This window comes from Terrapene carolina, unplaced genomic scaffold (assembly GCF_002925995.2).
Source record: "Terrapene carolina triunguis isolate 2854851 unplaced genomic scaffold, T_m_triunguis-2.0 Scaffold238, whole genome shotgun sequence".
Lineage (NCBI taxonomy): Eukaryota > Metazoa > Chordata > Testudines > Emydidae > Terrapene > Terrapene triunguis.
Window position 1 is genome coordinate 17,894,979 of NW_020664589.1, and position 26,729 is coordinate 17,921,707.

At 50.2% G+C, this 26,729-nt stretch overlaps 1 protein-coding gene across 6 annotated transcripts in view; it reads left to right on the forward strand.

Annotated features, from left to right (window-relative positions):
- Positions 1-26,729, forward strand: part of MVB12B (multivesicular body subunit 12B) — a 104,807-nt gene that overhangs the window by 6,024 nt on the left and 72,054 nt on the right. For 3 of the 6 annotated variants that reach the window (XM_026657281.2, XM_026657284.2, XM_026657285.2), the window contains exons 1-3: positions 282-360; positions 15,913-16,035; positions 23,639-23,746. In XM_026657281.2, the coding sequence (XP_026513066.1) occupies positions 295-360; positions 15,913-16,035; positions 23,639-23,746 (297 nt within the window). In that variant the 5' untranslated portion in view covers positions 282-294. Of the gene's footprint in view, positions 1-65; positions 173-281; positions 361-15,912; positions 16,036-23,638; positions 23,747-26,729 lie in introns of those variants that run through there. The other 3 variants (XM_026657283.2, XM_026657282.2, XM_026657286.2) reach the window with 2 other exon arrangements.

The following is a 26,729-nucleotide window of genomic DNA, read 5'->3' on the forward strand; positions in this document are numbered from 1 at the left end:
GGGGCCGGGCGCAGTGCGGGCTCCGGGAGGCAGGGGGGGCTCTGTGCAGCGCGGCGGCGCCGGAGCCTGTGTCAGCCGCGCCGGCTCCTGCCGCCCAGAGCCCGTGGCCGCGCCGCCGGCCGCAGCTCCTCGGTCGGGTCCGGGCAGGGGCCGGAGAGCCGCGCTCCCCCGGGTAAGGCCCCGCCGCTGGGCTCCGGCCCGGCCGCCTCCTCCCCGCTTCGCTCCGCTCCGCTTCGCGCCGCTGGGCCCCGCAGGCCGCTGCTCCCGCCGCTCCCCGCCGGGCCGGGCCGGGCGATGAGAAGCTGCTTCTGCCTGAGACGGGGCAGACGGGACCAGCCGCCGCCAGCCGCTCGGGCAACAGTTAAGTGTCCCCGGCCCGGGCCCCGCGTCCCCGCCTGCTTCGCCCGGCCGGGGAGCGCTGCCGCCGCGGGGTCCCGGGGCGCCGAGCCGGAGGGGCCCAGGGAGGGTGCGGGCGGGTTGGGGCGTCTGCTCGGGCAGGGTCAGCGGTGCCAGCCCATCGCCATCGCACGGGGCTGCTTTGTCTGGGGGCCCCCCCCCAAGGGCAGGTTCCCTGGGGCCGCCCGCCCCCCGCCTTCCCCAGTGGGGCGGTCTCTGTGCCAGGCCCCCGTGTCCTCTCCCAGGCTGGGCACTGCTGAGCTAACGGGGGTCTGAGGTCCTGGGGAGGCTGGTAGCAGCCTGGCTTTGTCCTCTCCCTTCAACCAAAACACACCCCCTCCCTCCAAAGCTGTAACACCAAGTCATCTGCTCTGGAAAACAATGGAGTGAAGAAATGCTGCCAGAAGCCTTACAGGGTTAATTAGCAACAAATACTTTCCAAGGCGCCTTCCAGCTTTTGTGTTCACCTCAGTCTTTGTGTACACTCAGTCACAGCCACAAATGGCATTGGGCGGGGGGGGGGAGGTTGCCTACCTTGACTGTGCCTTTCTGCCTGCACCCCAAAGAGCGGCAATGATTTCCCAGGTTTCAGTGGTAGCCGTGTTAGTCTGTATCAGCAAAAACAATGAGGAGTCCTTGTGGCACCTTAGAGCCTAACACATTTATTTAGGCATAAGCTTTCGTGGGCTAGAACCCACTTCATCAGATGCATGAAGTGAAAAATACAGGAACAGGTATAAATACAGGAAAGGATGGGGGTTGCTTTACCAAGTGTGAGGTCAGTCTTACGAGATAAATCAATTAACAGCAGGATACCAAGGGAGGAAAAATAAAGGTGACGGCTAGTGGCGTTCTGTTACTTTCCATCATGGCAAACCTGGTGGCTGAACTTTCTGACTTTGTCCTCACCCACAACTATTTCAGATTTGGGGACAATTTATACCTTCAAGTCAGCCAGACTGCTATGGGTACCCGCATGGCCCCTCAGTATGCCAACATTTTTATGGCTGACTTAGAAAAACGCTTCCTCAGCTCTCGTCCCCTTATGCCCCTACTGCACTTGCGCTACATTGATGACATCTTCATCATCTGGACCCATGGCAAGGAGGCCCTTGAGGAATTCCACCAAGATTTCAACAATTTCCATCCCACCATCAACCTCAGCCTGGACCAGTCCACACAAGAGATCCACTTCCTAGATACTACAGTGCTAATAAGCGATAAACACCACCCTATACCGGAAACCTACTGACTGCTATACTTACCTACATGCCTCCAGCTTTCATCCAGACCACATCACACGATCCATTGTCTACAGCCAAGCACTAAGATACAACCGCATTTGCTCTAATCCCTCAGACAGAGACAAACACCTACAAGATCTCTATCAAGCGTTCTTAAAACTGCAATACTCACCTGCTGAAGTGAAGAAACAGATTGACAGAGCCAGAAGGGTACTGAGAAGTCACCTATTACAAGACAGGCCCAACAAAGAAAGTAACAGAACACCACTAGCCGTCACCTACAGCTCCCAACTAAAACCTCTCCAGCGCATCATCATGGATCTACAACCTATCCTGAAGGACGATCCCTCACTCTCACTGACCTTGGGAGACAGGCCAGTCCTCGCCTACAGACAGCCCTCCAACCTGAAACAAATACTCACCAGCAACTACACACCACACGACAAAAACACCAACCCAGGAACCAAACGCTGCTACAAACCCCGGTGCCAACTCTGTCCACATATCTATTCAAGGGACACCATCATCGGACCTAATCACATCAGCCACACCATCCAGGGCTTGTTCACCTGCACATCTACCAATGTGACATATGCCATCATGTGCCAGCAGTGCCCCTCTGCTATGTACATTGGCCAAACCAGACAGTCTCTACGCAAAAGAATAAATGGACACAAATCTGACAGAAATCATAACATTCAAAAACCAGTAGGAGAACACTTCAGTCTCTCTGGTCACTCAATAACAGACCTAAAAGTGGCAATTCTTCAACAAAAAAACTTCAAAACCAGACTCAAATGTGAAGCTGCAGGACTGGAATTAATTTGCAAACTGGATACCATCAGATTAGGCCTGAATAAAGATGGAGTGGTTGGATCATTACAAAACCTAAACTTAATTTCCCCAATACTAATTTCTCCCTACTGTTACTCACACCTTCTTGTCAACTGTCTGTAATGGGCCACTCTCTTACCACTTCAAAAGTTATTTTTCCTCCCTTGGTATCCTGCTGTTAATTGATTTATCTTGTTAGACTGACCTCACACTTGGTAAAGCAACCCCGTCTTTTCATGTATTTATACCGGCTCCTGTATTTTTCACTTCATGCATCTGATGAACTGGGTTCTAGCCGACGAAAGCTTATGCCTAAATAAATGTGTTAGTCTCTAAGGTGTCACAAGGACTCCTCGTTGTTCTTAATGATTTCCCAGTTTGCCCCTGTCCTGGCCACGATTTTTCCGGCTGAGGATTGGGAAGAAGCCCATCAACCCCTCTCATTGCTCACTTGCAAGCTGCTGGTGACCGAAGTCAGGAAGTTGCAGTCCATGAAGCCTTGTGGTACAATCCTGGATTCTGCAAACGCTTATGCAATGCTTAATTAGATATGTGAGTTGTCCCATGGTCTTATTCTGGCCTTCTGAGGGACCACGTGCATCGAGGGAGACCAAACAGTGAGTTCACTGGGCTCGCCAAAGTCACGGTGAATTTCTCAGTTTGGACTGGGTGCTCTGTGGTGCTGGCAACAGGATTCATTGTCACTGGGTGTTTGTGAGCATTGTGTTCTGGAGGAGACCTTGGCAGTGCAGCACCCAACCACATGTGTAGATAAACTAAGTTATTTGATCTACTGGGTCAGTTGCAATAGTCGCTCCAGTAATCTGCAAGATGATATAGAGTCCTAGCGACCTTGGCCTGCTGATTAGTCCATTGGAAGTTACTGGACTTTTTGGTGAGAGAGCAGCATGTGAGGTGCAAGCTGTGCTGAGAAGTGTGAAGTGTTTTGCTGCAGGTGCTTACGCGTTTGTATTTCTTGATTTCTGATTCCCCTCTCCTCCCCCCCATTCTCAGGGGTCTCTCCCCAGCCGAGGTGATAACGTGCATTTCCTCCTCCTGGAGCACTGGCCGGGCAATGGCATTGGTGACCTGCAGCTTTATTTATTCACCTCCAACTTATATCACTGGGACTTGTGTATTTCTGCTCTGGTGTTTGGGAAGGTTTACTCAGCTCCACTCAACCTTGTCATGTGTTAGGCTCTGTCTAGACTAGGGTTAAAGATGTGGTGTTAGGTCAGGCCAGCGAACATGATCTAATTTACACTTTCTAAAAGGCCAGGTCTATCCTTCAGTTAAACCTGTAAAGCTTTGTCGATCAGGGGTGTGATTTCTTTTTATTAACACAGCTATGCTTGTATAAACCTTAGCATGGATGTAGTTATGCCAGTATAACTGTGTATAACTGTTCTCACACCCGTATAGCTAATGCCAATTCCCTGAACCAGTATAAGCACAGTTACACCAGTATGACCATGTCCACCATGGGACAGCTTTGCCTGTTTAGCTGTACGGGCTTAACAATACCCGCAAAACCCTCTGAATGTAGACAAGGCCTAACCCTCTTGTCAAGACAAGGAAAATTGTACGTCAGCAAGTGCCAAAGTAGTCAAGGTAAAGCTTAGATTCCCCACTAGGTTTCAACTCAACCAAGTTAGCATGTGCTAAAGCAGTGGTTCTTAACCAGGGGTGTGCGTGCCTGGTACACAGAGGTCTTCCAGGCAATACATCAACTCCTCTAGATATTTGCCTAGTCTTACAACAGGCTACATAAAAAGCACTAGCGAAGTCAGTACAAGCTAAAATTTCATACAATGACTTGTTCATACTGCTCTATATACTGTACACTGACATGTAAGTACAATATTCAAATTGATTTATAATGATATGGTAAAAATGTGTAAGTGTGCAGTGACTCTTTTGTATTTTAATGTCTGGTTTTGTAAGCAGGTAGTTTTTAAGTGAGGTGAAACTTGGGGGGTACGCAAGACAAACCAGAGCCCTGAAAGGGGTACAGTCGTCTGGAGAGGTTGAGAGCCACTGTGCTAAAGTTTGGCCTTGTCTTGACTGGAATGTTGGTGTGTGTTAGATTGAGTGAGCTAACATCATCTAACGATGCATCTTTAAATCCTAGCCAAGACTGGGCCTTACCCATCTACTTTTCTCTGGGTACAATAGGATATTTAAAGCTTAATCCGATGTAGTTCATGGGGTCATGGCACTGACCATAATGCGTCAGTTCTCGTCTCATTATGCACAGCTGTCTCCAACACCAATCTAAGGCTTTAGCCCAGTTCCCATGACACGAAGGCGCTTGTCTAACACACCCTGGAACCGAAATGACTCAGATGGAACTAGCTCGGATGGAATTCAAACCTTAGGTTACTTCAGTGCAAGTCATCCCTGTGTGGACACTTTATTTGGATTGAGTGTCCTATTTCAATTTCCTTTGTCAATTTTTTTTAATGATTTAAGAGAAATTGAAATAGGGCACTGATAATCCAGAGCAAGTGTCCACAAACGGACTTGCACTGACATAACTACAGGTTTAAGTTACGGCTACAGGTCTGTCGCATCTTACGCATATTTAACATGCGCGATTTCAGCTTTACGCGGTCGGCAAAAACAAAAACACCAAAAAAAACCAAAAGAGAAAAACAACAATTTTAATACTGTACCTGTAGTGCAGGCAGTTCCGCCCGCCATTACACTCAATGTAATTTTGACTATACGCGATTTTCGCTTTACATGCTGACATGCGACAGACCTGTAATTTAGTTATTTCAGTTCCTGTTTCTGGTTAGACCAGCCCAAGTTCCCATCTGTGCTGCAGGCTGTAACTGTGCTGAGCAGGTGGCAGCTGTACTGAAAGTGGGGCCCTTCCTTAGCTCAAGTGTAGAGAGGACCTAATGCAAAACGATAGCATGCTTCATGGATGACGTTTGAAACCGAAGATGTGACTATCTGTGACCATCAAAGCTTCCATGGCGTTGGAACCCAGTATCCTGGCCAAAATCTAACTGTCTGCCTAAAATTCTCCCCTGTCGTAAAACTGGCGGTGAGCTATTAAGCAGCTGCTACATCACACCCCAGATATGGCTGCGTTTTGGTGGTGGGTGAAGGGATCGTGTATGTGTATCAGTTTGTAGTGCTTGCAATCCACTTTGTGCTGAGAGTTGCTATGTAAATGTAAGAGTGCTATCAATAGCTACAGCTTTTTAGAATGAACTTGCAAACAATCTTCCAATGGTATTTGAATTAAGGCTGCAGTAATGCCTCTCTCCATAGACTTTGTAGCTTTATTTCTCCTTTGGTACAGGAAGTTAGTAAGAGGTTTTAATTTTTCAGTTTAATCTTTGCTGAATGTCATTCTGCCTTTGTGGTAACAAGTTAGTGTCAAAAGTGCGGCACATGTGGTTGAAAGAGGAAATGATAAGAAAATTTTTCTCCCTGCCATTCAGCTTTAGAGCTGTGCTGGTTTCTCGTGACGTGTTGTGTATCTACCAAGTAGATTATCATATCTGCTCCACTCTCACACAATTTGTTCTTTAAGTTATTTGTTTTTGAATTTGTAAAACTTTGTTTTCTAGTTTACCTTAGTGTTCCATTTTTTAAACTAACAAAAATTCCCCATTAGAGTATGCAAGTATGTTTGTCCCGTGCTCTAGTGTTCCTGTGGTCAAGGCATATTAATGAAATACTTGAAAAGGACAATAAAGCTATTATAAATACACGTGTAGAGTAAACCAATACAAATGAAGATGACATACTATGAAAATAAGGTGGGAGAGAAAGGTAGGGAAGGAGAAAGGGGAAGAGTGTGTTTATAAAGATATAAACACAAAGGATTAAGATACCAGTCAGAAGGGGAGCTCGGTATATCTGTTGATCTGTGACCTAAGGGAAGTTAGCAAAGGCTGTGAAATGAAGTCTTATGGGAGAAGCTAGGATAAAAAGAACTAGACTCAGCTTTGACCTAGTTGGACAATGTAACTTGTTTCAGTAATGAGCACTGTTAGCAACCCCCTCAAGGATCCTGGGTTTTTCCAGAAACTCAGAAGACTCTTTTGAAGGGATCTAAGCTACTAGAGCATGTTACCTGAGAGCACTCTCCTTCTTCCAATTGAGGAATATTTTTGTAGGCAGATAAAGGCTCTCAGTGAAAGTCCACAGGTCCCATGAATAGAATCAGTGTCTCCCTGATTGTGTGCTCCTCTCAGCAATGTTCTCGCCAGAGCTAAAAACCCCTAAATATTGTGTGTGTTTGTAGAAAGGGGTCAAAAGATCCTCCCACTGGGGATCCTATTTCAGTTTGGGTGACCTTTGCCACTGAATGCTTGTTTGATATTCATCCTTTTGAAATATTCTGTCCTGATAAACCTTCTGCAATTGGCCCCCTGCCTCCCTCTCGTCACTGTTGTGTTGACCACTCTTAAGGCTGAAGATATCTCTAGAATGGGATATACCAGTGGGCCACTGTGTCCATTTACTTTTAAAAGGCCAGCAGTCTGTTGTCTGAGCCCGGTGCGGCAGGAAGTCCGGCCCAGCTGATTAATGTCTTGTCCACAGGTAAAGTCTCAGACATCTTGACCCTTCGCGGATTTGCGGTATGGAAGTCCCAAGGTTGATCTCTGCTGCATGGCCCCTATAGAGCACCGCCAGGCGAGCTATCTGCAGTAGGATGGAGTTGAAACGCTGGTTAGAGTCCTCTAGCAGTGACAAGGGGTAGCGTGGGGGGAACGATCAGGTTTTCAGAGGTTATTGCGAGTCTCTCCTAAAGGATCAGGTTCTTCCTCTTCCACCCCCCTGCAGCTTTGAGGAGCTCTCAGAACGTGGTGTACTGTTTGGGTCACTGCGGTCATGTTCTCGCCATCAGCTGCCCCTTAGGATTACTGGAGAACTCTCCACAAGGCAGTGGTAGGAGCATGTTTCCAGTGAAGGGATGGTCAGGCTGACTCTGAGTTGAACCCTGTGGAGAGAGAGCTCCCACTAACCAGCCAGCAAGAAGCAGCCGGGCTCCTTATTACAGTGATGGATCAGGACGGCAGGGCTTGCATTTCCTAGGTGACCGCAGGCGCTCACCCGTGCTGCGTCTGCTCCGCAGCGTGGCAGCCTGACTCCTCTGTGCCGCGATTACCACAAGGAAAATGAAGAGTTGGCTTAATTATAACGATGTGTGACCCTGCTCAGGGTGAGCTGCTGATGCAAATAGTGATGTGGAGATCCCAGGAAAGAGCTTGTCTACTTCTCCCCAACCATCTACGTGCCTCCCTCCACGCTCTCCTTTGCATGTGGAATATCCTCTCCTCCTCCAAATCCCTCCTCCAGACCCCTCTCTGCTGTGATGCCGACAAGAGACTGGCCAGCAAATAATGGCCAGCTTGAAGGCCAGTCGGGGATGGTCGTTCTGGGCTTATTTAATAATAAAATCAGCACTATGAACAATGTCTATCTAAAGCGTATTCTCCCAGCCTTGGCCTGTTGCTTGTCGACATAGATTTTGAGCTTTCCAGGCAGGAACCAGTCCTCCTGTGCATGTGGGCAGCCTAGAGTGCGGGTGCCACTGGAGTGCAAGAGATGGTGAGTGAGCTCTTTGGCGGGCAAATTCCCTTTCCCCTAACGAGCAGTCCCCACACAGCAGCGATTTGAATCTGTCCTCCCAGAGCTCGGCATCTTCGGTCTCTCAGCCAACACGGACTGGATGTGCACAGGGCATTTGGACTGAGCTAAAGAGAGAATGCTTCCCGCTAATGGGAAAACGATCTCTGAATTGATTTGATCTGTTCCCAAAGTGACCCTGCTCAGGATGGAGCGCCTTTCCATACAGAATTGTACAAACACTGAGGGTATCAAATGGGATTATAAAATGCAGCCTCCTGATCAGCTGGTTTGAGTTCTCAGCTGCAGTGTGTCTAGCCAGGACTACAGGTCAGCCTTGCATTGTTTAAAGAGAAGCTCGCTGTAATAACAAGCCATCTAAGAAATGTTTGCGTAATCCTCCATCTTCATTTAATCCCTTCTTTTATTGTTAAGGAAAAAAATCACAATGAGTTCAGACACATGACGGTAAAGCAAGCAAACATCATTCATGTCCCCCAGGGAGGAATGAAGTGTAACCAATCGTGTTTGCCCAGCCAGGGTCTCCTCCGTGACCTGTGTAAAGTTCACAAAAATATTTATCTGCATTCCCAGTGGACATCCTCCCGCTCCATACCCATTCCAGGTGCATCCCAGGACCATCCCCAAGATGAGAAATTGCCCTAAATAGGCAACCTGCAGCCCAGCAGAGCTGGCTGAATAATCCTAGTGCTGGGACGTGGCGCCGTAGCGATGCGGCCCTGGTAGCAAAGTGCAGGGCTGATCAGAGCGCACGTGCTGGGCCCCTGGGCAAGGGAAAGTCTCCTGCTCCGTGTGAGCCGGGGTTTGGCAGCAAAGCTGTAGGAGCGGCGCTAGGCGTCATACGTATGTCCATGGCGCAGTGTGTCATAGCCGGACCCTGCCCCAGAGCACTAGCCGTCTGAGGGCGCGGCCCAAGCCCTCGATGGGGTGAGGGCTGCAGAGCTGGAATGCTTCCCAGAGCAGCTGGATCTTCAGGAGGCTTGGGATGGAGGGAATGCTGGGAGTGTAGCGCACACTGATTGGCAGCCCATGGTGGGCCTATGGGTGCTGTGAAAGACCGCACAAAGGCAGGGGAAGCTCTGAGATCACTGCCTTCCCTTAGGTGATCCCCTCAGCCTCATGTGAAGCCAACACATCCCTCTGGTTGTACAGCACCTTGCACAATGGAGCCCTGTTTGCGGCCAAATGCGTGTCTAGTCCCTGTTGGCTTGAGGAGCCAGGGCCCGAGTCTGTGCAGTCCTGCTCCATCCGGCCTGTATTGTTATGCACAGGTCTAGCCCAGTCTGGGTATGCTTCCCCCCGATAACTGTTGGAGCCTGTTTGCCAGGTTACAGTGCCATGTCCTCACTGGCGGTGTCGCGGGGGAACCGGGCTAGAAGGGAATGTGTCGTGCTGGCCACGCTGTGCTGCTCAGCCAGGAATAAGAGTCAAGCTCTGGCCTTCCTTTGAGTGTGTGCGCACGTCTCCCTCGCCCCCGGAGACAGTGTCACATGTGTGACTCAGCCCGGCCGGCAGCTTCCAGCTCCTGCCATCTCAAAGGAGAAAGGCCTGTTTCTTTAGCTCTTAACCTCTGCTGTTACCAGGACAAAAGGGCTTTGTCTGAGCGGTGACAAAGTAAGGATTGATGCTGTTTCCTGCCCCCCGCCCACTATGCTGTGAGTCAGACACCCACAAAACAGCTTTGTGCTTTTGCTACATGGCACCTCATTGACAAAAGCACCTTTCCCCCCTAGATTGAGGGCAGATTCGTGTCAGCCTTAATGGAATGAGAAGTGCATTTTTATTGAGCTACGCTCCAGGGTACATCCAGAAGCTCCTGCTTGTGTCTGTGGCTCCCTCCAGGATCTGTGACATGTTCTAAGGGTTGCAGACAGCCCCCTGGGCTGGCACTTGAGTCAGACAACGGGCTGCTAACTTCTAGGGTGACAGGTCTTGAAGGAAAACCCAACTCACGGATGCTCTGGCAAGACTCTGTTCAGTGCAGCATGGTCCGTACCAGTGCGGCCGCAGCACTGCCACCATCCCAGTGGAGACAAGGCCAGAGAAATACTGGTGTTTAGCGTCCCTGGGCATCTTTCCCCCTATGCAAAGTCCCCCCCAGGCATCTGGATGGTTCCCCAGAATTATTTCCCCTGCAGATCCTCTGAGCCGTGCACCGTTCCCCTGTGCTCTGGTGGTAGAGGAGGGTCAGGGACCTTTGATGCTGTTGTTATTTTTCTGTTGGGAGACACTTGCCTATCTGACTGGCCCCATCAGAGAATCCAGCAACCTTGCCATTGAGCCAGTGTGCTCCCAGGCAGAGGGCGCTGGATGGGACTTTCACGAAGCCCATGAAGGCCATTCCTGGGGCTATCAAGGGGGCTCCTCCTTGATGCCGAGCATCTTGTCTCCACAGAGCACCCAGCTTGTGCTGTCCCAAGAGTGAGGGAGCTCAAAGTCCTGTTCTCTGCTCCTCAGCTGCCGCAATGTTTTTTCCTCTGCTGGGGACCTGGCTCCTGTGGCCGGGCAGCAAAGGCAGATGCTTAGAACGGTCCCTTCCCAATGAGGCGTGGAGCCGCAGGCCAGGTTCTCAGCAGAATGACATCGGGAGAGTTGGTGCCTGGCTCCCATGACATCCAATCCCATTTGGGTGAGTTGGGCTTTCGTTGGATTCCGAGATCCGCTACACAGCGCAGGGGCCTAATAGCTTTGGCTAGTCAGGTTTGGGCTGTGGGACTGCAGCCATTTGCCTTCATACTGAGCTCTCTGGACCCTCCTTTACCCTGCTCCCACTGCTGAGCCTCGTGCCTGGCAAGCATCCTCCAATACCGAAACCACACAGCAGCGTTACCTGTGCCTTTGAGGAAGTGGTCCCTCCTTTACATGCGCAGGAAGCTGGAACTTCATTGTTTTCTCTGAAACCGTGATCTCCTCAGGGTCCGGCAGCTGCTGGCAATGTCCATAGCAAAATAACTCGATGTGGGGAGACTTGAGGGCTACCAATAAGCAGAAGTGTATTTTTGATCCTGGGTGCAATAAAGCAGCAAGTATTTTCAGCCAGTGGCTGAGAGTGAAGAGTAGGGAGATGTAAAGGGTCCAGACTCACCCCTGCGGCACCTCCTGCTGGTTACTCCAGGGAATCAGCTCGTCCAGCGTCTGGAGCGCCCTCTGTACGCGGATGATCCGCCTGCCCTCTTCTGGCGCCCGTGTCCCTCCCAGGACCCGGTGCCCCTATTGCTGGGATGCTGCCCCCTAGCAGTACCCCACAGATCTGGGTCTCCCCTCCCTGGGGAACCCCCACCCACTATCCTCACCTTGCCTCAGCACTAGGCCACTACCAGTCACCAACTAGCCCCTGCTCCCTGGGGCAGACTGCAGTATAGGCCACTCATCACTGGCAAGGGGGGGTTTGGACCTGCTGCCTTGGACTAGCCCTGAGCTGCCCTCTGCAACCCCCAGTACCCCTTGGCCTAATACTAGGCCGCAGCCTGGGGCTTTCCAGGCTGGAGCTCCCCAGCCCTGCTCTACTCAGGTACTCTTTGTCTAGCTCCCTGTGGCCAGGCCCTTCTCTCTCTGAAGGCAGAGAGAGACTGTTGAGCTCCTGGCTCCCAGCCTCTTTATACCGGCCATCTGGGCTCTGATTAGGGTGTGGCCCAGCTGCAGCCACTTCCCCCAATCAGCCAGGGTTTTCCCTTGCCCAGCCCCAGCCCTCTGCAGGGCTTTTCCAACCCCGCAGGGCAGGAGCGGGTGTCCACCCCGCGACAGGAGACTACACAAATTGTTCATGAGGCACACCAGAAAAGTTCAGCTCCACCAGAAACCATGGTTACAAGGAGCCCCGGTAATTCTGGAATTGCATGGGAAGTTTGCTTCTCCTTAGATGCTCACAGCTCATGAGGGGCTTATTTTCAATTTTAAAAAAATTCTGTTAATGATTTTCACTAACTCTCATAGACTACAGCAGTCTTCCATCCGTGCAGCTGCTTCTCACTAAGCCCTTAGTTCCGTGGGAACCCAAAACTGCAGTGCAGGGATAAACACGTCTGGGGCCAGCATCTCCCTGTAATTCTTGAGGTTAAAGTGCTGCAGGCGGCTTGAGCTACATTTCTGTGTGAGCCAGTTAGACAATGCTGAGGAACTCCGCTAGACATAGAAAGAAAGAGAGCTGTCTGGGATGGGGAGAAGTGGTGACCCTTCCCTGCCCTGCTCTAAAAGGGGCACTGTGACGGGCTGAGTGAAATGAGCCAGCGTAACTCATCAGTGTGGAGGGTTCTGATGACAAACTGTATTCTGCATCTCCTGACTTCTGTGCATTTAAAATCTCAAGCTAAACGTTGTGCCAGCTTGCGGGGAGGCGAGGGGATGCAATGGTGATGTGGCTGAACTCTTTCGTTCTGGGGTAGCGCTGGCTGGAGACTGGCAAACGTTTTCAGAAGGGTTCACAGAAATGTTCTGGTTTTTCATTGAAAAGCAAGAAAGTTTCAAAAGAAATGAAGTTTTTATGCAAAACTGTCGATTTTGGGAAAGTCCATCTGTGCTTAAATCGCTCGTGCTGTCCCTGTGCAGTGTGACCGGGCAGGCTTTCCCCAGCTCTGTAGCGCAGTATTACATGCCAGCTCCCCTCCTCGGGGCCAGCTGGTCTTAGGAGGCGGGATGGGACTGTGGCATAGTTTGCAGCAGAGTGACTCCTGGGTTGGCGTCTTTGAGAGGCTGAGGAGGAGAAGCTGCTTCAGGCAAATCACATGCACAAACAGGCAGCTGGTTGTTAGCTGCCTAGAGGAAATGGCTTGGGGCAAATTTTTCAAAAGCTGGCTAGTGATTTTTGGACATCCAATGTGAGTTGCCCCAAAGGGATGGGTGCCCATTTTCAAAGGGTGATTGCTCAGCGCTCGCTGGAAATGAGGCCTCCCCAAATCACCAGTCACTTATGAAAATTGTGGTCTTGCTGGTTGTGGGTGTTTTCAAAGGAAAGGTATTGTCAGCTCCATTCTGAGCCTTCCAGGAGAGGAACGCCTGTAGTGATGTCCGATCCCATACGGGGTAGCTGCTTAGGAGGGAGTTGGGATGGTGTTTGCCACAAGTGGAAGGAAGCAAAGACTTTTTCATCCCAGCATTCTAGCATGTCAAGGCCTGGCACCAGACCTGAGGCCTAAGCCTCTGTTCGCCTACTGCCAGTCAGCGCTGCCACTTCAGGACCTGCCTTTGTTGTTGCATTTGGATGCAGCAATAGCTGGTGATATGGAAACACTTGTGTGGAATAGACACCCTTCCCCTTTGCTTAGATAGCAGCCACCATTCTGAGGGTATCTTGTCCTGTCGTGAACTGGGGAATATCATTATTTCTTTTAAGGACAGTGTGGATTCACTTAAGAGCAGGGCCGGTGCAACCCATTAGGCGACCTAGGCAGTCGCCTAGGGCCCTAACATTTGTGGGGTGGCATTTTGGGTCCTTCGGCGGCAACCGCGGCGGCCGGATCTTCAGCCGCCCCGGTCGTCATCGGCATTTAGGCGGAGGGAGCTGGGGCAGGGGGGCGCGGGGAGGGCCGCCTGCAGCAAGTAAGGGGGGGGCGGCACGCAGGGGAACTCCCCGCCCCAGCTCACCTCTGCTCTGCCTCTTACCCTGAGCACGCCGCCCCACTCTGCTTCTCTCCCTCCCAGGCTTGCGGTGCCAAACAGCTGATTGGCGCCGCAAGCCTGGGAGGTGGGAGAAGTGGAGCAGCGACAGCGTGCTCTGGGAGGAGGCAGAGCAGAGGTGAGCTGGGGCGGGGAGCTGCTGCACGGCTCCCTGGGCTGGGGGGAGCTGCTGCAGGGGGGGAGGGTGGGAGAGCTGCCACAGGGCTTGGGGGAGGGGGGTGCAAGGTGGAAGTTTTGCCTAGGACGCGAAACATCCTTGCACCCGCCCTGCCTAAGAGCCGTTAACATCAATATTTGTTACATATCAAAAGAAATTGATGGGCATCAATAGGTCACTAAGCTATTGCGAGCAACCTGGAAATGTGTTTATCAGTAAACATATCTACACATCTCTATGCAGATTACATAGTCTGTATTTTAATTCACATTATGCGGTGTCAGCACTGCACAGTTTATGCCTTCTGTTATGAATTGTTAATTGCAAAGCATTTTGGGAAGTTGGCAGGTTGCAGTGTTTTGAACTGCAAGCAACAGCATTGGGTTTTGGGTTGGTTGTTGTGTATAACTAAACATGAGAACCATGTTTGCTGGGAGTTGCTGGCTGTGGGTGGGCTGCAGTCTCTCTATTCTAAGGGCTGCCTTCATTCTCTTGAGCTGACTGCGTGAAGCTGAGGAGTCTGTATACGAAATAGAAAGGGGGAAACGCCAGGATTCAAAATGCAGATTCCTATCTCCAGATTCCTAGAAGCTTGAGTTGTCTAGAAAATGAAGGGAGCTGCATCTCCGTTTCTTTGCATTTTCAAGAAATTGGTCCAGGCAATGAATAGATTCATAGATTCTAGGACTGGAAGGGACCTCGAGAGGTCATCGAGTCCAGTCCCCTGCCTGCATGAAGCAGAACTCTTCCTGACACCAAGTTGGTGGCAATTGCTTCATTGACATTCTAGACGGATGCTGACTCTTGGGGTTTTGGCGGGTGGGGGTGCTACAGATATGCTGACTCTACGTGTAGCACTGTTATGTAGGACACCAGAGTCACCTTTTATTGCCTGCAACATGATGTTTGCTCAACTCGGCAGTACGAAGTATACACACCAGCACTCACCTCTGCCTGTTTTAGAAGCAATAAGTAACCAGCCCTGAAGAGGTTGGGGTTTAATTGCTGTGAAAAAGCCACTGAATGAGGTAGCTTTTTGCACAGCTTGTCTGGCTTCCCAGCAACGACGCTCTTTTACACACACTGCTGCCTTTTCATCTCTTGGCGTCGGGGTGGTTTCCTGGCGCATTCCTACCTGGAAGCAAGAGAGGACTTGCCTGAATTGGCTTTCTTGGCAGGACGCCACATGCTCAGGCAATGGCTCCATTCCCCCAGCCTTGCCTGGACTCTGCCCCCTCTCCCTCTCCTCCACCCTGGCTAGAATTCTGTCACAGCCCTCCCACCTACTCCTGGGACCTGTCCGGCGCACGCGTCTCCCCTGACTGCTCCCTGAGGCTCTCGGGTCCACTCCCCCGCGACGCTTGGCACACCCCACCCCCTTCTGCAAAGTCACTCCAACCCCAGCTACGCTGTGCGTGCGAAAGTCTCCAGGCCGGGCCTGGGCCTGTTTGCGCCTTCCTGCTGTCTCAGCTGTGTGGGACAGGCATGTCATTCGCTGTCCCAGCTGCTGTACAGTGCCAGGTACGTGATGAACCAAGTGCCATGTAAACCAGGTCTCGCTACGCCCGGAAGGGAGGCAGGCTCTCAGTGCAATCCTCAGCTTGTCTGATACTGAGCTGCAAGGGGGAACCTTAGAACAGAGCCATTCAAAATAGCCTCCTTCCCTCCAGGAACGGCAGGACCACCTGGGCCTGGTTGAATCACAGGGGTCAGTTTGCCCTTTCATTGGGTGATGGGCTCAGGTTTTCTTACGGGCACTCGATGGGGACCAGCCCAGGCTAAACATTCTGGAAACAATCAAGTTAATCTCAGAAGAGGCTGTTGGCCTGAATTCCTGACCTATCAGAGAGGGCGCAAATGTAAGTTCTTTTCAAAAGCAAATGCCTCTTTAAAAATGCTTGAAAGCTTGAGCGCTTTAAGATGCGGACGGTGTGTGTGGCCATAGCGGTGAGCTGTTCCAGCACACGCGGTGCTCTGCGGATGCGCGTGCTAGGTTTTCTGTCTAAGGGGCTGTCTACAGTGTAGCCCTCTAACTCTGACTCCCTGTTTCAGGCACAGTCCATAATGCCTGAAGTCCGAGACCTTTCAGATGCCTTGCCAGACGTGCCAATGGATCCTATCACAGGCGTTGGGGTGGTTGCATCTCGGAACCGGGCACCTACAGGTTACGACGTAGTAAGTAGAGCTGATAATACCTTGGCAATATTGTTAGTTTGTCCTTTGCTTTGCAGAGAGCAGTGTCTCCTCCCGAGAACGGGCCGGCAGTTTGTGTGCTCACCTTGAAGAACGTGTTCTGGGGTTCGGTTTTTTACCAGCCACCCTCCTCCAGGTCTTGGCTTTGGAAGTATTTTAGCAATACTTTCCGTGTGCAGTCATGTTCATGCATCTCCTCCCCGCCACTGGCATGTCATGCGAAGCACAAGACTTCTGTAATTACCTGGAGGAGGCTTTCCAGAAACAGCTGGCCAATATGGCACGCAAATGTAATAATCCTAGTAACACCCATCTTGAAGGGTTCCAAAGCACGGCACAGATTATATCTACGTATAAATGAATCCCGTATCAGCTGTTTAACATCCCACCTCAGCACGGCGCTTCAGGCTGGAAAGCAAAGAATTCTACATCCAGCTGAAACTGCAGGGAGAACTTAGCCAGCAGAATGCCACTCTGCAAACTGGACTCTGGTAGGAAGCTGGGCAGCTGGGAGAGGTACTCGGATACTGTAGTGTTGAGGCCATAGAAGTATCTGCATCGATAGACAGATGTGAGTGCTTAGCAGCTGCTTAGCCCATAGGTCAATTGGTCAAATTGCTTTGGAACCAGAACAAGAATTTTTCCTACGGCCAGTGACCCAAACCAGTGAAAGATTCTAACTTTAAACTTGTATAGCTGTAAATTGCAAACGCAGGGCAGACCAATCGTCCATCTGTTCCCCTCCTCCTGCTCTTTCCACAGTGCAGCACACAGACCGATCATCAGCCCCCAGCAGTGGCCAGTTAACTGCCTGGCCCCACTCACTCCTTTTAAAGCACTGGGTTGGGGCGAATAAAATGTAAAAGGGAAGGAAAGGGCTCAGGGCAAAGTTGTTTTCCCAGAGCCAAGTGAATCCTCATCTAAGGCAGCCGGGTGAGCTTCTCCTCCTGTTCCAATGTGATTTACACCAAAGTACAATAACTGGGTACCAATGAGCCTCACCGCACACTTGCTGCAGCTGGCAGGTTCACTGACTCGAAGCAGCAGATGTAACTGATGAACCAGCTAAATGGTAAAATGCAAGGAGACAGAGCGCCTCTGCAGCAGAGGGGGCCGGGAGGTCTTGGGGAATATTTGGTCTGTATTTGTTTGCTTGCAGCCCCTCACCATGGCTTTGAGTGGCATCTCCCTCAGTATCTGGCTGATCCGATGGGTGGGCTAGGCTTCGCAACTTCTGCTGCTTGGTGCATAATGTATCATGCTCCCGCTCTGTGACAGCATCACAGCATCCCCTTTCTGAACCTGAGGCAAATACCCTTTCAGCCCGCCCAGCAGGAGCCCTTGTGTGCCCATCCCGCTGGGAAGTGAGTGAGTTTATCTGCACCACCGTCCGGAGCTCCCAGGATAAAGATCACCTGGAGCCAAGATAGCCGTGGGGAGGTGGAGGGGCTGGAGTGGGGCCAAATAGTCTCTTCCATCGTACGCTTTTCCTTGTAACTTATTTGAGTTTGTGCTTGGAGACTACGGCTCAGTGTCCTTCCTGCAGGGAGCCGGCTCCTCCCTCTGCCCTTCGTCAGGGTGAACATCCACTTGGTGCTCCCGTGGCGAGAGGCAGTTCCCATTGCAAGGCAGCGTTGGCGTGGGCTCTCTGATCCCAGTGCAGTGCTGGAAGGTCCATGAGGAGGGAGCCCTGCAGATGATGTATGAAGTTTCCTGTTTACATTAGTCTGTTTCTTTCCGCCACGGGTTTCCTGACAAGTGAATGCAGGCTCACATTCTTCGGGCTTGAAAGCGGCTCTTAAAGGCTAATCTGGTGCTGCGGCATTAGAGATTAATTGCTGGTGATAGTGCCTGGGCGTTTCCGCTCAGCATTTCAGTCAATGGCATGTTAACCCCAGCTGCCTCTCACTGTGCACAGCGCCTTGATCTGGGGATCTGCCGATCGGACTGACTAAGGGCTTGTCCACACGTAAAATGCTGCAGCAGCCTAGCTGTGCAGCTGCAGCATGCCAGTGTAGACGCTGCCTACGGCGCGGGGAAGGGCTCTCTGCTGGTAACCCACCTCCCCGAGAGGCGGTAGCTAGGTGGACGGCAGAATTCTCCTGTCGCCGGCGCTAGCGCTGTCTACGTGGGGACTTAGGTTGGCTTAACTATCCGCTCAGGGGGGTGGATTTCTCACTGACCTAATTGTCTAGCCCAGCCCTAATTAAGCTTCCCACATGCCCTGTGACTGCGGTGAGCATGAGACCGATCGTGGCCCAGATCAGTGAAGTCTCTGCTCAAGGCCACACAACGCTCCAGGAAACCTATGGGAGCTTTTCCATAAGTGGCCGAGCCAGGAATAGATCCCACAGGAGTCTGCCCCCTCCTCTCGCCAGGAGACGACACGGCCACCCCACTAGCGAACACGTGCGCTGGGGGAAGGGATTGCTAGGAAGGGGTCTGTCCCGCTCTGCTTTGGAATGAGCTTCCCAGTGTTGGTGAGAGGGTTTGTGGGTGCGAAGGGGGAGTGGAGAGAGGGGGGAAGGTGAGGGTGGCGGGGTGACCAGGCCGGGCTTGTGCGAGGGAGCTGAGGCAGTGATCTGGGAGCTCAGGTGGTCCCCTTGGACAGGAGTGAACGAGACTCTCCTGGCACATACCCTGGGTTTTGGCCTGCAGCTGGTTTCAAGCATTAACACCCTGTCAGAGGTGAGCTGCTCCCAAATACACAAAATCTCCATCCGTCGCCTACAGCAGATCACTCTCCTTGCCCTGCTGCGGGTGCTGTGCTGGGCACTAGGACGCCCTGCGTTTCTCACGTGCACGCCGGGCGTTGCCATGTGCGGCAGAGAGACGTGTTCGGGTAGGTCTACAGTGCAATTAAACACCCGGCTGGCCCAGCTCAGCGAACTCGGCTTGCGAGGCTCGGGCCGTGGGGCTGAAAACGGGCGTAGACACCAGGGCTCGGGCTGAAGCCCCGGCTCTGGGACCCCCCAGGAGGGAGTGTCTGTCGTGTGAGTGTGACTCAGGGCAGGATGTGGGGCACATTGACCAGAAAAAACAGCGCTGGGGTCCTCTCCTTTTAGTGCTTCCCCCCTTTTTCACCAGACATGTGGGATGCTCCCTTGTGGCTCAGCATGGGCTGGGGCATGCAGGGAGGGGTGCTGTGTGCAGGGCCAGTGAGTGACTGCAGGGTGGGAAGAATAAATGGGATTTCCTGGGAAGATGCTGGGAGGTTTAATGTGTGTGTTTGAGAACTGCCTTTCACTTGAGCTGCTCCCGCTCAGATGATGGGGGTCTCAGAGAGACATGGCCAGACCGGGCAACTTCATAAACTTCAGCTCCCAAGTTTGCTCCTGAATGCAGAACCCCGACAGGCCATTTTCTGTCTCGGCTATCGCATGTATCTCAAGCTGCGCAGTGCACAGCCAGCGACTGCAGTACATTCCTTTCTACCATTGACTCTGACAGATTATTTTCCTTGGAATTTAGTTTCCTGACCCCTTTTGATTACATTCCTTATCTGCGTAAGACGTGAACATGTTACAGACATTCCTTCATGTTATAGACTTACAGCAACATTAACTCTCTCAACTCCTTTAGACAGCTGAGAGGAAGAAACAAACTAATTTCCCCTCTTTGGATCTACTGTTGAGGGATACTTAAAAGCTGTTAAAATCGGCCTGCACCAAAGATCCTTGGTGTATATGCTGCCCCCCAGGGACCCAGGTGTTTTCAGATTTTAACATTATCTATGCAGCTCATAGGTAATTTTTAAAGGCCTGGGAATGAAGGCCCCAAAGCAAGCTAAATGTTATGCCTAAAAATTCAATTAAAATCAACCACAACAAATTCCTCTTCCTCCTACAAAATGAGAACTACTCAAAATAGAGGTGTTGTCTAGACTTGTGCTAAATAGGTGACATAGAATAGGCAGAAAATGATTCCCCTGTCTGTCCTTTGCTCTGAAATCACTCCATGGTGGTTGCACATGCGATGGCCCCTGCCCGGCTGTCCTCACTGGGAACTCCTCCTGCCTGGACAGAGAAATGTGCAGCTGTTGGTTCTGGCTCTGTCGTTGGGATTTCCCTCAGGCACGCTCTCTATTTCAGTCTCATGCATTTTAAAAGGACATGATTCCCCCAGGGGTTCCCTTTTCCCTGTGGGTCTGTGGAAGGAAACTCTAGCCACCTGCTTGTCGTGAGTCCTCCTACAACTGCAGAGTCTGACAGCTCAGGAAAATGACTTCGCTTTAATTCTTGTGAATTCAAAATAGCAAAAGAGACTAAAAATTCTCTCTCCAAGTGCAGAGTTTTACCTCAGGGATGGTTGTTGGATGAAGCAAATTATTGCTGGGACCATCCGTGATTTAAGAGGAGGCTTTGGGGTTTGACTCTGGAGGGCATTTTCCATGGGGGAATGGGAGGCCGTCTTACATTTTCTTTGTCTTTGCATTCATTCCTTTGTCTTTTCTTTTTCGTTTTGTTCTGTCCTGCTCATTGCTTCCCAAGGCCGCAGGAGGGAAATCCTGCCTTCTCTCCTGCTCCCTTTCAAACCTTCCACATCTCCTGTCTCGACAGCTTCTGCAGAATCAGGCCACCATAATGGCCTCTGCCTCTCGCTCTCTGCTCCACTTCTTTTCTGGTCTCCTGCTCTCCCTTCTCCTGCCCCAAGTGGTGGGCAGATTGGTAGCTGCCTCAGTCTGAGACACACCATGACCGGTGGCCAAGATCTCCTGAAATCTGTGGCACGACGGGCTCTGGCAGCTGCAGCCGAGTTCAGTTAGGGGATGTTTGCACCCTGGAGACTATGCCAGCATAGCAACGTCAGCATAGCCCCATAGCATAGATGCGTCTACACTGACAACGTTTGTCGGCTGGTGAAGGGATACCTGCTCACTGAACAAAGCTGTGTCAGTGGAATCCCTCTTCCAGGGACGTAGCTGTGTCTGCGCTGGTGGTTATGTCGGCTTGCTACATCGGTCAGGGGTGTGTAGATCAGGCCTTAGTGCCGCTGTGATCCTGGGGTGCTGCTGCTTGCATAGAGAAAGTGACAATGAATATGCATTGGGGCCTCCAGGAAAGAGTGTGTGCACAGGAGCTAAGCAAGTTCTGCAGCTGATAGCCTGGTCTTAAAGAAAGACACAAGATACACCAGTTGCCTGGAGAGAGGCATGCGGCAGTAGGTCAGAAGGCACAAACTTAGCTTGTCAGGAGCCCACTGGACCACAATGCTAGGAATTGACCCCTTCCATCTCCGTGTGAGCTCGTACTACCAAACCATTGGGCTGCTCAGACCACACACCTCCCATGTCCTCTCAGGGCTGCTGTGAAGGCCCTGCAGCGTTTTTCAGAGAGACATGTTCGTTATGCAGGGAGCAGATCTGGAGTGCAACAGGCCACACCCAGCAGCCTCAAAGTCACGGCCAGGTGAACCTTGGGAGGTACCCTGTTTCTGTGGGATCCTCAGGAGATGACCGCATACCTGTCACCTGGAATAAATAATAATATTCCAGTGAGTTTATTCCTTCACGTAGAGAGGAGGCAGGGAAAAGTTGGCCCTGAATTCTTAGCGCAGTTCACGCTGAGCCAGTAAGCAGTGCTTAGGTTTCAATGTCATATCAGTTGTGTGGTTAACTTTCATCAAAGGTTCTGTGAAATACAACTTCCAGAATTATTCTGCAATAGCTGCTTATTTGGCTGCTGTCCTGACCCTGCTGAATGTTCACTGCTTTATCCAGACACGAGTGAGTCTTAGCTCTGACCAGCAACATCACAGCGAAATGACCTGCAGATGGCAGGGTTGGTATATTGTATTGTGTGGATTTTTTAAGAATTAAAAAAACCCCGATGTGATACTCAGTGGCTTAGAAAGTGTTGATCTGAAGTATAGAATGACTGTCAGTCAGACGCTGCCTCAGGCACAGCATCACAGGAATTCTGCATTCTAGGAAGTGGCAACTTTTCCATTTGTCTTAAAGCCCCTCGGTGCATTCAGCCTGTTGTGTTGCTCACCTGCATCAATATCCCCAAGCTCTATTGTTATGCTTAGCAAACGCCTCGCACATTAGAATGAGCTGTTTATGTGGCCTGATCCCGGGTCTGCGTGCAGGACACAACTGGCCGTATCCATCTGAAGTTCATAAGGACATAAGAACAGCCAGACTGAGTCAGGCCAATGGTCCATCTAGCCCAGTATCCTGTCTCTGATAGTGGCCAATGCCACATGCGTCAGAGGGAATGAACAGAACAGGGCAGTTTGTCAAATGCTCCATCCCCTGTTGTCCAGTCCCAGCTTGTGGCAATCAGATGATTAGGGACACCCAAGTTCAATACAGTGGCTTTGATACAGTACTCTCCAGTAAAGATCAGGGCTGTTCCAATGGCACCTCTTCCTGTTACCAGGCCTGTCACTGATAGTCCCATCAGGGTCTGAATGATTGCTTCTCTGTCTTCTCTCCTGAACCACTCCTAAGGATGGTCCATAAACATGTTCTCTTAAGAGGCGGCTCTCTGTGCCTGGTTGCAGAGAAAGCCTGGGCGCTCTTTTATGTAGTAAGAGTTGGGGCTTCTGCTGTGAACAGAAATTAAATTGTGAAGATGTTTGTGTCTTTCACTGTTGGAAACTAATTTTTTCAGAGATTCTGCGTTCAGATGCATTGAGATTGGCTAGGACAGGTCGAATCCTGCGCTGATTTACACCCTGGGTTCTGTGTTGTGAGTCAGTGAAGTCTGGCCTGCTGCGTGACAACAGTCCTGTCCTAAGAGGCCTGGGAACATGGAGTAGGCCCTGGATTAGTGGGGGCAGAGAATTCCTCTGAGCCGCTGGCCTCAGAGGAGACAGGAGACATACCCAGTACATTAGCTCCAGAGACACTGGTTCTACCTCCGCATACACAGCCATCTCTGCAGCTGGAGCGAAGGGACTTTGAAGAGAAAGGGGGAATTTCCCTCTCAAACAGGCACAGCTGAGTCTCTGGTTAACTCTTCTGAGTGTGTGAACCAAGTGCAGCGATTCTGGTACTATTGCAGTGAGTCTTTCTGTTGGAGAAAGGTGACTGTGACCTTTGTGAACTATCACAACTTGCAGTGCTCCTTGGAACTGATGTTCTGGGCATAAGGTGCTTTTTGAACTTGGTGAAAAACATTTGCACAACTGTTCACTGGTTCCACCCGGCCCCACTTGCTGAGCATGTGAGCGTACCATTTCGTCAGGCTCCTGCCCAACTACTGGAGCTGGGGCACCTCTTGGAGGGCAATTTCCTGCATCCCTGAAATGTAGCCCTCTTTCCATGTTTGCAGATGCTGTGCCCCGGTGATGGAATGGTACCGAGTGTCGTATTGTGCTGACTTTCCAAAGCTGCCGTTTCCTTATTAGAATAGTTTTTGTCAGGGGTTCTTTAATCAACTGACTCCCTCGAGACAATATTCTTAGAAGTTGGGGCTTTTTTTTATCCCTCCACTTTACCTTGTGAAATGAACTAATGAGATGCTGAGAGAATTCGGGCCAGCATTAATGAGAATAGGTATGAGGAAGATGTACTGCACATACATTAACTGTATCTTGGCTCAGATGTCCCGTCTCTCCCTCTGTCTCATCTTTCCAGGTTGCACAAACAGCAGATGGCTTGGATGCTGACCTCTGGAAAGATGGCTTATTTAAATCCAAGGTCACAAGATACCTGTGCTTCACAAGATCGTTTTCGAAAGAAAATGTAAGTCCATTTGCCGAATGACTGAACAATTTGCTTGGCGCGTTCTTGTTCCTAAACTGATTCAGTTTGGGGAGCCAGGATAATTCAAGCAGGTTTTTCAGCAAGTCCAGGTGAGTCTGTAGCCAAGCTACACTGATGGGATCTTTGCTGTGTGTTTGTTCTCTTAATCAGCTGTTTGTTGTGGGGAAAGCAGCTCTCTGAAAGATTTGCAATCAACAAAATGGAAAAAAAATCCCAGGAACGTTTGTTTCATCCCTGCTCTTGCATTAGCATCTAGCACACCCACAACGGGGCAGCCCGTGCTAGCAAAGCAGGTGACTTTCCTACACTGACAACGTAAGGAAAGCAAGTGTAAGAATTGAATCCCACAAGCCTGAGCGCTCTCCTAGTCCAGAGCATCATCCCCATTTTCCCTGGGGGACTCACTTCCTCACCCTTCTCTGTCCGACTCCAGTTCTTTAGCACTCACCCAGGGTTTTCAGTAGCTGTGTGTGTGTCTGCCCTGGAGCCACATCTTCCAACACGGATAGTCAGACTTTGTTCACAGTGTGCAGGCAGCAGCTGTCTGGTGTGCCTTTCCAATGGACTAAATCCAGCCAGTCTTGGTTGTTCGTGGTCTACACTGTCACTTGGGTAAGGAGCTGTTAGGCTGGGAAGGCCCATGATCTGATGCCTTTACTGGCTGTTTGTATTTGTCAGATGAGTATAATCTACAAACTTTATATTTTCTGGAGAAAAATATTTGATTCTGCTTTCCAAGTGCAGTGAGAGCACTCTATATAGGAGGTACTTCTGCTGCTCTCCGTGTTTTGAATGTCAATATTGATTCAGTTTTCAGTATTTTTGCTGATAACAGAGATAGAGAAAGGCAGCCCCCAGTAGCACAGTGGGATCCTGGTCCATAACTTAGACTCCGAGGTGCTATCAAACAAATAAATAATAATAATAATTAATAATAGGAGGCTGATCATGGATCTTGACTTGAAAACCAAAGGATCCACCAACCTCCAGCCCCCGGCCTCGCTGTAAGCTCTCTAGTGTAACTGTAGCCACGTTATTTTGACACGAATGACACTGGTTTAGTTGGGTGCAGTGTTGTAGCCATGTCGGTCCCAGGATATTAGAGGCACAAGGTGAGTGAGGTAATATCTTTTGTTGGACCAACTTTGGTTGGGGAGAGAAAGAAACTTTCGAGCTCGAAAGCTTGCCTCTCTCACCAGCGTAAGTTGGTCTAATAGAAGATATTACCTCACCCACCTTGTCACGGGTTTAGTTATCAGAACGAACCTAGTTAAGTCTTTGAGTTTCACTGTAGGGCTAATTTGTGATGTCGTTTATTGGGAGCATCGTTCTCAACTGTGTAAAGAATCTTTGAGAGAATTTCTAATTTCCCAACATGTTGACGTTTTCCATGTGTTGGTGTTTAAGTGTTGGGGACAGTGGGTTCTTTAACACTTTTACCTGAGTACATTGTTTGCTGCACTCTCATATATACACTCCACTGACTCCAGCCATTTCAATAGTTGATAAACTTAGTGTGGTTTTTTTTCTTCTGCCTATCTGGTATTGATGTGGCAGAGGAATCATCAGTTTAACTGACGTTGAATGTTAGTGTAAAACAGACAGACAGTAGGAATAATACAACATGAAAGATGCATTAGCAAAAACCGTTTTATCTACCAGTCACTGTGCCTAAACAAAATGTTAACTGACACGTTCAGATTTTAGAAAATCAGCACTGCTCACTTTCAGCATCACCACTGTGTAGTATTTAGATTGCACTGTATTGCTATGGAATTGTAAAGTTAAAAAAAAAAACTGTTCAGAAGGTATGAAGCCCCTAATCAACCTGCTCTTATTTCAAAGCCTCCCAATTCATATACACACAGTAATCAGAAAGCAGTGGTTTGTCTGAAATATTTTGCTTGCCCAGATAAAAACTGTGCCTGGCAGTTTGCAGGAAGTAATGATAAAATACACTGACGGGGTCTCATAGCGTAGAATGACATTTTAATTGCTTTTTGCATTTCTGTTCATAAAAGCCACGTGACAACGAAAGAGGGTTTGTTTTTCTTCCACGTGTGAATCCAGAATATTGGCAGAATATTGGCTTTAATGGGAACTGCAAAGGAAATGAAGTCTCTAAACAATTGTGGAGGCTGTCATACTAAATTGTTTTTTAGCTCTTCAAACCTTGATTAATAGGACAAGGCACTGGTTCAGAATTCATATGGATTCCAAATGAAATTTATCATTCCAAATGGCGTGAGCTTTTGGAGCTAGCACCATATGTATTCAATATTAATTAGCAGAAGCATGTAATAACTTTGGCTGTGTCTACATTAGAGTCTTTCCTTAGCATTTCCCACCACTGTGACCATATAAACATTATGTGGCTTTCGCAGCTGGACCATGCATAGGGCTTGTAGGCTTACAGTTCACTGGACGATGGTGATTCTCCTTTAACTCACTGGGTAGGGACCAGGGATTTTCCAGGAGACTAGTGTGGTCTCTGTTTCCAAGGTGCTAAGGGATTACAGTGATGGGTGTGACAGAAAACCCTGTAATCTCTTAGCTGATGACCCTTTGTGGGCTGTGTACATGCTGTAAGTAGGCAATCAGGAGTAAAGCTACAATTTTGGCACAGACATTTTTTCGTAAATTTCACGACAGGTAAATCACAGAATGGGAGGGCGGAGTTGGAGAGCAAGCCCACTCACCGTGCAGTGGGCGGCTCCTGTCCTGCAGGGCTGAGCCCGGCTCCCCACTCTAGGCACTGTGACATGGTGCCTGGAGTTACAGCACCACTCACCTCTGTCGATAGAGCCTGGTGATTGGGCCAAACCTGAGTGTGCTGTGACCCCGTGCACTAGGTGGCACCACAACTCAGTTTGGGGGCCGAATCACATGTGGTTTGACAGCCATTTCCGAGATTCAAATTCACGATTTCTATCACCTCTCTGACAAAACCGTAGCCTTCGGT